The 11,020-nt window shown below is 30.7% G+C and overlaps 1 protein-coding gene across 1 annotated transcript in view; it reads right to left on the bottom strand.

Annotated features, from left to right (window-relative positions):
- Positions 1-929: 929 nt before the first annotated feature.
- Positions 930-11,020, bottom strand: part of LOC108688166 (potassium channel subfamily T member 2) — a 106,005-nt gene continuing 95,914 nt past the window's right edge. The window contains exons 16-23 of the mRNA XM_018194312.1: positions 8,565-8,670; positions 8,333-8,460; positions 7,503-7,754; positions 6,892-7,060; positions 4,293-4,478; positions 3,566-3,697; positions 2,771-2,884; positions 930-1,931 (exon numbers count right to left, since the gene is read on the bottom strand). Coding sequence (XP_018049801.1) covers positions 1,032-1,931; positions 2,771-2,884; positions 3,566-3,697; positions 4,293-4,478; positions 6,892-7,060; positions 7,503-7,754; positions 8,333-8,460; positions 8,565-8,670 — 1,987 coding nt within the window. The 3' untranslated portion in view covers positions 930-1,031. The remainder of the gene's footprint in view (positions 1,932-2,770; positions 2,885-3,565; positions 3,698-4,292; positions 4,479-6,891; positions 7,061-7,502; positions 7,755-8,332; positions 8,461-8,564; positions 8,671-11,020) is intronic.

Raw genomic sequence — 11,020 nt, 5'->3', positions numbered from 1 at the left:
CGTTTTAAAAACGTAGCTGCTATTAAGCCTATATAGCATATACAAAAATGTAAGATAGTGAGACGTAAGCTGTAAATTGGCCACAATAGAGACCATAAGATTAGTAATGAATCCAATGCTATAATTTTCTTACTGCTTACATTTTATTACCTTTTTGTATGTGCTATAGGCTTATGTGCCATGGACTTTAGTACAAATTATAAAAAGAAAATACAACATAGCATAAGCTCGCAATGTAATTTTATATCGCCTTCTAATAATAAAGAGGGCGTATATCGGTTTCTGATTGACGCGATTCTTTATCAATAATCATGATAGCATTTTGAGATTTCCGACGAGACTCTTCATAAATATAAAGCATACTTTTCAGAAAATCAATGAGTTAACATATCACAGTTATGATATATTTGTATTTAAATCCATAAATTGTCATAAATCGCGTCATTTTTAAGCGAAAAAAAATTTTATATATTAGGAATAATTCAACAATATTAATACCAAAATCTAAAATTAAAAATTTAATGTTTAATATCAATCATTATTTTATAAAAATTTATTTTCGTAAATCTTAATGATTGATAATTAAAATAATTTGAATATCAATAACAACGAACTGCATTAATAATATGTGAATTATTTACTTGTAATAAAAGTTATTAAATTTATGTATTTACATTTGAAGACTATAAAGACTATAATACATAAATTAATTCTAAGAGAGTCAGAACTAAGTTAAACTCGAAATAATCTCATCCCAACTTTACTTTACCTATTGCAAAATATATCTTCTATACTCGCAATAGTCATTAGTCTGATGTCAATTTCGAAACATCTTGCTCTCCGTCTCATCCATTTGGCTTAATCAGTCCCACGAAATACGATGTTAAAATATCCTTTATCGATCTGTTATAATCGTTATAATCATAAGGACATTATTCTTGATGTCGTCTAGCATTAAACACTATGTGGGAACGCTACAGCCACTTATTTCGTGCCACGCCGGAGAGCCTGCGTCCCCACATTAGGTTATATCATACTATTGTCCCCTGTATATGTTGCGGATCTTGTGTGGTACCCTGCATCTGCAGTGATTGGCAGGGCGAACCCATTGGACACTGAAGAGAGGGTGGATCGTAGAGACCACTCAAGGAACCGCCAAGGCCTGCGCCGAGACTGGGTCCGAAGGCTGCATTAAGTTCCGGCATGGAAGGCAGACCTACGTCGAGAATACCGGTATTGCTAGCTCCAATACCAGCCTGCGAACCTTCCTCTGGCGGTGTCACCTCCAAACCAATTGAGCCATTCAAGGCGATCTTGATCGAGTTGTGATTAGAAGGGTGTGAAAGCGCACCCATACCGATATCCTCCAAACTACTCTTTCTCCTGGTCGTCAAACCCTGCCTCAGAGAATTACTGCGTCGCAGCAAAATATCATCGACCACCCTCAATGAGTTTGAACGACCGCGCAAAGTACCGGCCACGGTAGGACTATCTGGTAAAGATAGTGAATTTGACTTGGTCGTCCCTAAAGGTGGCGCCCTAGCTAAACCTATGCTGGAACCGCGACGACTACCCGGTCCGCCGGTCTGAAGACCTGCTGCTGCAACTGCTGCGCTCATTTGCGATACTAGCTGCGCCGAACAAAAACTGATGTTGCTCTTACGGCGAGAGTTGTGTCGTTCGAAGGTCTTCTGTGCGGAGAACGGGCTGGGTCGCACCAAATATACAATGTCACCTTCTTCGAGTTTTAGGTCGCAGCTTGGATTGATAATCACATAGGAGAGACTATTACGCTTCTCCGATACATCGTCATAGTCAGCAACCGGGAGGTTTAGCGATTCCATCCGTGAACGCACCAAGTTCGCAATCTCCGCTCGTTCGATTTGCTGCGCATGATTGTCACGTGCCTCATCACCAAGACTCACCGAATACTGGCAGTATATGAAAAAAATATAACGTATTAATATAAATCTGCGCTTGTGCACTGAAACAAGTATTCTGATGTGACGATCGATAATATCAATGAGGTGGCCTAAATAATGCATTGATTATTCCACCTTTTAATTTTGTATAATAAAATAGTGATAAAATAGTGTTGCATTGTGCACTCGAGATTACGTGCTCTTTATAAAGTGCAGAATAAAGTAAAGAATTGCAGTTTTTTTGTAGGACATTGTAATGCAAATAAAAAACTTTGTAATACTTTTTAATACAATCTTGATCGAGTGTGTGATTATTGCTTGTTATAAAAAGAGATTTATAAACTTGTCGAGAAATCGGTTAATATTTATATGTGAACTATCAAACGTATATAATGTACATAACGTAATAAATTCAAATTGACAAATATGTGCATATTTATCTTTTCATATGCAACAAGTGGCTTAACGCGCGCAGCTTTTATGATATTACAAAAACTGTTATCGCATTTCACTGTTATCGCCACCTTCTCGATATCGACTCTGAACGCCACAATCGATCTTAAATCTATATAACAGATAAGAACATCTTTGGCTTCGCGAAGACGATTAAAAATTCCTGATGTGTGTGTAATCAATCTCGGGGAGATACGTTTCACATGCGCTGCTGAGCTGCGGCAGACAAGTCTGGACGTCCATCAGAGAAAGTGTGAATGAGGAAGAAGAAGAGAGAAAGAGAAAGATATGAAGAGGCAGAACGATAGTGAAATAGAAGCGTATGGAGAATAAGATAGAAGTAGGTTAAAACGATCAGAAAGAAAGAACAGCCACCACATCGACGTTTTACTCACAGCAGATGCACCCTTGTCACGGGTACCGCAATTTGCAAGGCACGAAGCTGCCGCCGAATGACGCACCTTGTACGTCACACCGACGCCGGCGTCGCTTTCCGCATCTGAGTCGCCCTGTTAAAACGACAAGCAATTCTACCCTTACTAATGATAGCGCATCTACAATGCTGCGATTTCGTATAGCGTCGCGGCCGTGTTTCGCGTCTGAATACAGCACATTGCTGTGGCTCGATTAGGTCGCTCGCTCGATTTCTTCCATCGAAGTGCTTCTCGCTGAGGATATTAACACTCGAAAACACAAGCGCTTTGTATTGTATGTATTTGTTAGACGAATTGTGTTTGAACGGCCTATCGTTTTAGATTTAGTAGAAGAATTTTATCTATCAAAGCATACACTAAAGTTCATATATTATCAAAATAACTATTAATTAAAATTCTATTATTTTCTTACTGTATTTTATAATTAGAGTTTAAACGAAAGCTGTATGCATCGAGCACACTAAATCTAATACTATGCATGTCAAAGACCAATGAATTAGGGAGATAAACGTGCTATGAAAGTTCGACAAGATGCAACGATTCCGGTTCGTTATTTATGCGCGGTAGGAATAGGCCGAGAAATGCCACGAGAAGAAATGGAGCAGGAAACGAAATCAAAAGAAGGAGCGAGAGCACAACCATGCGCTACTCACAGCCGCCATTCAAAGAATTTTCCTGTTTTTAGAAAATACAAGTAACAAATTCTACTTCGACTATATTTCTTTCTAGATGAGAGAAATTTAAAATTACACTTACATGCGAGGAGTCAGATACAGTAGTATCTTGTGTTCTGTATATTCCAATTGGAATTTCGCAGGTAGTCGAACAAAGTTTTTGATATAATCTGCCGTATGTTCTTATCCACATGTCATCCTTCGTTATGCGCATCTGCAATTGTTTCCATTATATTCGCCAATAGTATAAATAATCAAGTATTATAGAATATTTTTTATAATTTTTTATAAATATATTCATAACTCTTTATAATTCCTATTATATTGCTTCTTTACTTCTTACTTACTGTTACTTAAAAGTAACACAACTTAAAAAACGATTCTCGAGTTATTACCATAAATAAATTGAATAAACATTACTCTATCAATCATCAAAAGTGAATAATTGATTCAAAAAATAGTATCAAAATTATCACAAAAAGGATAATTTAAAAAAACTCATCAAAATTGTCATAATTCAAAAAGATTAATTTTTTTGGAGTTGTCAAATGAAAATAAATTATGCCTTGCCAGGCTGTGTAGCTTTGTCTGAGACATTTTTCCGTGAAAATTAAAATAAGACATTCTGTATATCAAAGGAATTAACTAATATGAAGAAATTAAATATATATATTCATCATATTTGCAGATTTCCTATTAACATAATATATTTTATATTTTCTACTAATATACATAATATATTTCAAAATAATTCTATTTTATTAAATATATTATCATTATATGATAATATATTTTAAATAATTACTTACCGATGTAAGAAATCCAGATCCTGGCGCTTGATCTACTCCCAATAATAGTCTTACGAATGTTATTACGTAATCCTTAACGAATGCTTGATAAAGCAAAGTATCTAACATCGAAGCACTGAAGACACTGCCAGCGGCGAACGGCAATCGAAACATATACGATATGTGAGATCCTCTTTCCTTTTCTCTCTGTAAACATTACCATTCATCAATTTTATTTACATATTTATAGATAATATCCCGATTACAGCATCCAATCGCTCCTAAAATTTGTTATAAACCTTCATACATCTCCCGGGTCTCCCCGTATATAAATATTTCTCTCTTCTCATTTAAATACGCCCCGAATGTGTCAACATTTTCAATCAGGCAAACAATATCAATTTTTAAGCTCCAATGAATATTTCTAGCAAACAAATACAAGCAATAAGAATTGTAAATTCTAAACCATATATTATTATCATAAATAAATAAAACGTTAAAAATACGTTGTTACTTAAAATAAAATAATTAAAAAAAATTAATCAACATTGATCTAGCAATCTATAACATATCATCAAAGAGTGTATTAAATAAAAAAATCCGTCAGCCAACGCAATATATGATGCCATCCAAGAATTACATAAAATGTACTAGATTTATATAATATTGGATAGAATTAACTTTTTCATTTTTTCTTTTAATAATTCCAGTTAAATCCGATTTAAATATTGAAATTTGTGATGAACTTTAATATCTATATACATTATAATAAAAACTAATATTTTAAATATTGTACATTTTCGAATATCCGCATCGCATCATGTAATATAGCATGAAAATGATGTGACATAAATAATCTACAACTTTTTTCTCTTCATACAAAAGAATATAAATTAAAAGTTTAAAGATCGAAGATGAATCATACAGTGTGACATATCAAACAAAAAAAAAACGAAAAGTTAATTTCGGAAATTTTTAACTTGCAAAACTAATATGTAAAATGTTTTAAGATTTATATTAATACCAACGTAATTAGGATCTTAAGGATCTAAATAATTAGTTGCGACCATATTGAATCGTGACGTCTCAAAAGCGAGAAATGATACGTTGAAGTTTCTTATATGTCATTTGTAAATAAAGAAAATTTGGATAAAACAAAATAATGAGATTATTTTAAAATATTTGTAAAAATGGGCCAAAGCTATCCTTATCACTTCTGTAAGTAGCGTAAAAGGTAGTGAAGTAAAAATACCCAAAGCTTACTGCAATATTGTTGGAATTACATTACAATTTTTGAATCATTACGCGTGTCACACATCTTGCATGACTCTCAATGTATATATAAAAAAATGCCAGGTAATGCAAGTTAATTGAATGTGTGCTTTGAATATAATGCAGAAAAATAAAATAATATATGTATATATTTGCGCAAAAAATGAAAAAAGTTTATGATATTTTCAAGGATTCTAATCTATTTAGCATCAATTTCAAGACATGTGTTATCATGTTATAATATTTAATTTAATATTAATGTACGTGTACTAAAGAATAGCTATCGCTATATTGAGTGCAATGGGACAATAATATGGGACAATACAAGAGATAATCAGTTAATTATGATTCATGCATCGATACCTATAATATGTAAGTTCATAAGCGACTACTTTTAAAATGTTCATAAAGTTATCAATATTTTTTATGTTTTCATCGCTCTTGTAAAATATTTCATAAAATAATAATTATTAAAAAACTTCTCTATCTTAAAATTTGCTATTGGGTACTTCTAATTAATATATGTACTTAAAAATGATTTTATTTATTTATTATTTATAAGTCGATTATTTATAATCGACTTATTATTCTAATTGTATGTATAATCAATTCATAATTAATCATAATTAATATAAAAATTAAACATTTCTTCCAATAATCTACATATTTGTTTGAAAAAAAAATTGTTTATTTTGTACGAAATAATATTCATATAATGACCAATTTAAAAAACTGATACTAAAAGCTAGTCATAACATAATCTCTACGGTTTATTCTCTTTAGAATTTTATTTTAAAAAATTTTATGGATTCTTTTGTGTATATATTGCGAACCAAAGAATAAAGTAAAGATGCGATGGCATTGATAAAGTTGACAAGCGGCACGACGAGGATGGATGCGGAAAGCAGCACTTAGAGCAAAGTGATTTCCGCGCGGAGCGACTTTACTCTTGTAATTTCTTCCCGCTTCCAACGGCATGACTTTACGAGGCCGGTGATCGCAAATCTTAGAAAGCATCCTTTTAAGTTTGCCGCAACCTCGAACGCTACATCCACCGAAATTAGATTTGTATAAAAGCTATGCCGGAAAACAGCAAAGTAGGACAAAATATAAAAGAAATAAATTTATAAGTTTCAACTACAAAAATATTTTTTGTTACAATTTTACCGATATTGATAAATAAGTTTGCGTCGGATTATGCAAAATATTAATTTTATGATTGATGTAGTATTTTTAGATCAGGTGAATATTAATACGAGAGCGACGATAACATTAGGTATGTAGCAATCGATCAATCAATTCAACAATCAATCAATCAGAGGTTGGAGAATGAGTGATATCGTGTTACCGGGGAGCCCATCGAAGGCTCATCAGAGTTGTCATCGGTAGTAGCACTGAGGAGTACCTTTTCCATTTTGCTGAGATGCAAAGCGTACTTGTCGTGTGCCCGAAACTGCATGAAACGCATATTACTCGACTGGGACAATTCTGTTATGCTCTTTATGCTTGGGAAGAATCTATCAAAAAAAGAGAACAATCTCATAAAAAATGAGAATGTAATACATAATTTTATTAACAGTCTCTCCTTTAACTATATTTATCGTTATACTATGAAAATATATCTTAATTTTCTTATTTAATCTACTAATTTTTATAATCCAATTTATGTAATTATACATTGTAAACATTATTTTATTTTTACATCATTATAAGTAGGCATCAAAATAATCTGTTTATTTAAAGATATTATATTTAGTATATTTAGGGAATAGAACATATACTATGTATTATGTAAAAAATTATTATGTAAAAAAATAATTTATTTTAAATTAATAAACAGCAATACAATTCTCTTTTGCAATTTAAGTTATCAATAATCGGAATAACAGTTATGAAATATACTCGAAATATTTCACGAATAATTTTCGTTTTTGCAAGACATATCATGTAAGCGCTCACTTGAACATAGTCTGCACTGCAACAATCGTGTTGCAATCAGCTAGGGTATCTTCCTCGGCGGAATTATTGAGTTCTTTGTTTACGACTACGACGTTTTCCGCCAAAGTAATACCAGCTCGGAGAAGATCATCTAAACAGTCGATAGAACCACGCATCCAATAGACTAATGGAAAGTAGGACACTGCATCGAGAAATGCTATTTCCGGTTTTCTCTCCAGCAAAAGGATGATCGGATTTAATGATGTTTTCGACCTAGCAAATGTTCCTGTTTATTAATTGATAGCTCCTCCTCATATCTATTTATATTATAGTTGACCAATGATATTCCCTTCATTCAATTCCCTTTTAATTTTAATAAATATGCAATTATTCTCTCTCTCTTAATTGGCAACACAAAATACTTAACAGTATTTAGCAAAAAACAACATCCTCTGTGATTGTGATCTATTGTCTTTAAAATCATATGCGATTTTAAAAATATTTTGAATATAATTATTTTTAAAAAATGTTTAGAAAAAAAAAATATATATATATATATATATATACGAAAATATATGTGAAAGATTTTAAAATTTTATATTAAACATTTTATATTAAAAATACAGTTAATTATAAACGGCTTTAGCTAATTAAAATTAGCTTTTAATAACTCTTGCAATTATATTTGCAATAATATTTTAAAATATTTGAGATATTTTAAATCAAAGTATTAATATAATTGTGAAGTAACATAAATTTCTGCTTAATATATGGAAACATTTTATGGAGTTTAGTGTACAAACTGTAATGTTTATCAATAAACAATTATATATTAATAATGCAATAAATACCTAAAATGTGCCCTCAGTGGTATTATAAAATTATAAATTCCATTGCTAGCATAATCCGCTGCCAATATAATGGTTTTATTCTGCCAGTTATATTCTTTGGCGTTTCTATAACTGCAATGCTGACACACCTAATAAAATAGAAAAAAGAATTATGAATGTAAGAAATCGTTAAAATTTTAGATATAATTTTAAAAATTTATTTTTATTTTTCAATCTGCAGTGTTATACATACCTGAGCCAGCTGAAGGCAACAGAGAGGTTTCTTTTCTTTAAGAAGATAACATAAAGTTGGCGAGACTCCAATGAAAGGTGAAACTGGCGGAAATCCCTTGACAATTCTGTAATATTGTTAAAATTATTTGGCTTCAATCAGCTCTGCGTAAGATGCTAAATTTTGGCATCATGTGCCTGTTGTTAAGTATCAAATATTGCTTGGAACAACCCAATGATATTTGAAGAAAAACGTATTATTAATATGTAAAAAGAACAAATCTCGATTGTAAAAAAAACAAATCTCGATTGTATTCCGACTGTATTTCTGTAATTTTTAATGACAATGTCGATATACTTGTTATGCAGATGTATATGGCAAAGAAGCTATGCAACAACATAACGATATCGAACTGTCGTTAAAAGTTACAGAATGGAAATTAAATTAACTTTTTTTTATGTTTTGTATTAATATATTTACGAATATAGATATATTTATATAATTATTTTTCTATAAAATATGCGTATTCTATAAAAATATGTAGATCTTCTATGAAAAGAGCTCGAACTTTCTTGAACGTTATTTATTGGTTTTCAGTTCCTTGAAAGCTGAAGGTAAGCCATTTTAAAAAGATGAAAGGGTGCAAGTCAGTTTACACTGTACTCTCGGATTTCTTGAGTATCTTCATGTCACGCGATCTAAACTATAAATAGTTCAATATTGAGATAGTATCATATTTGACCGGAAACATTTATCACGCTCGTTATTGTGTTTATAAATTATATACTAAAATTATTTATATACATGATTAATTAGAAATATTTAAGAATTTTTTAATGAGAAAATTAACGATTGTAAATATAAGTTTTGTATAGAACTTCAATTTTTATGTTAATCGTTATTAATTTCTTTTTAAATAATAACAAAATTAAAATTACTGTTCTGAATTAATATATATATGATATTAATTGTATTTTATTGTAAATTTGATATTATATAATTTTTATATATGGTTTGTGCGATATGTACTTAATAAACATTTAAAATATTATAATGATTTATAATAATTCAGTAATTAAAAAAAACTGTATATATATATAACTGCATATAACTGTATATTATATTTATTACAACAGTGTTTTCTCTTGATGTCGAAATACTATTAGTTTCCGATATATACTTACGACCCCATTTTAACAAGCAAATCTCTAAGTTATGTAAGACGTACTATACATAAACTATATTATAATAAGTAAAATTAAAACAAATAAAATATATTTTAATAAATAAATAAGCAAATCAACTAGAAACGTGTAGAAGCGTTACGTAAGAGACTCACCCTTTGAAGCTGCTGGATAGAAGTCGTGCGGCAAGACGGCAGTGCACAAGGACGATGCAAGAAGGAAGACATCGAAAACATCCATGAGGACATATAAGGTGTCAGGCAGGACAGCATCGAGCAGCAATTCAACGGCACCGTCCGGTGCCGTTAGTGAAACAGGCATTGAGAGACATTGAGACAGGATACATTGACCATTAATTTGCACAATTATAATCGATCAAAGATGAATATAAACTGCAGTGCGACAAAACATTTTTATTTGCGTTGCGCATAAAACCATCTGATCTATTGTGTTCAATACTTTACACTTCTTACAATCAGAAAGATGAATAAAAATATAAAATAATACAAATTGTAATAAAAAAAATTCATATGTGGATCTAACTCTGGGGACTCTGGGGACCTATTTCGAAGCTCAATATTGTTTTGCACAAAAACACATTCCAAATTTTCTATGGAGAGATATCAGAGATCATATTTACTGCTAGCTATATAGGCATAGCACTAATGCTACTTAAGACTATTAAACTAGAAAAAAGAAGAAATACTAAAGCCATTAAAAAATTTTCATTTAAAAAATTTACGATGATCGCGCACAGGGTATTTTTCTATTTGAATATTTAAAATGGCTCTGTTGTTTTTACGATATAAAAATATTAAAAAGAAAAATTGTTTGTTTTGAAAGGGTAGACATTATGATAAGCAAAATTTTTTTTAAATCATATTTTTTCAGATTTCAAGATTATTGCGATATTAAGAAGATCCTAAAGCAGTCTATATTATCAATTTAGTAGGAACACATGTATGATTTACATGTCATTGATATATCATACTACTATATCAATACGTACGCACACACACACATATGTATAAATTTTCTTATTGATTCATCTCATTATTCTGTGTATAAAAGTATATTAGAATATACTTATAAAAAAATAAAGTATAAAATATTTCGTAAATTATTAATTTTTTTAAATAATTATTTTAATGTTTTTATATCCATAATAAGTAGAGATAATATTATGTAAAAAATTTTATTTTATTAAAAAAATAGCAATAATCTCGAATTCTCAAAAAATATAACTATGAAAAGAACTTTTTGCTTATCATAACTTTTACTCTTTCCAAACGA

This window comes from Atta colombica, unplaced genomic scaffold, assembly GCF_001594045.1.
Source record: "Atta colombica isolate Treedump-2 unplaced genomic scaffold, Acol1.0 scaffold226, whole genome shotgun sequence".
Lineage (NCBI taxonomy): Eukaryota > Metazoa > Arthropoda > Insecta > Hymenoptera > Formicidae > Atta > Atta colombica.
The sequence above is the reverse complement of the archived record's forward strand: the minus strand, read 5'-3'. Positions and strand labels throughout refer to the sequence as shown.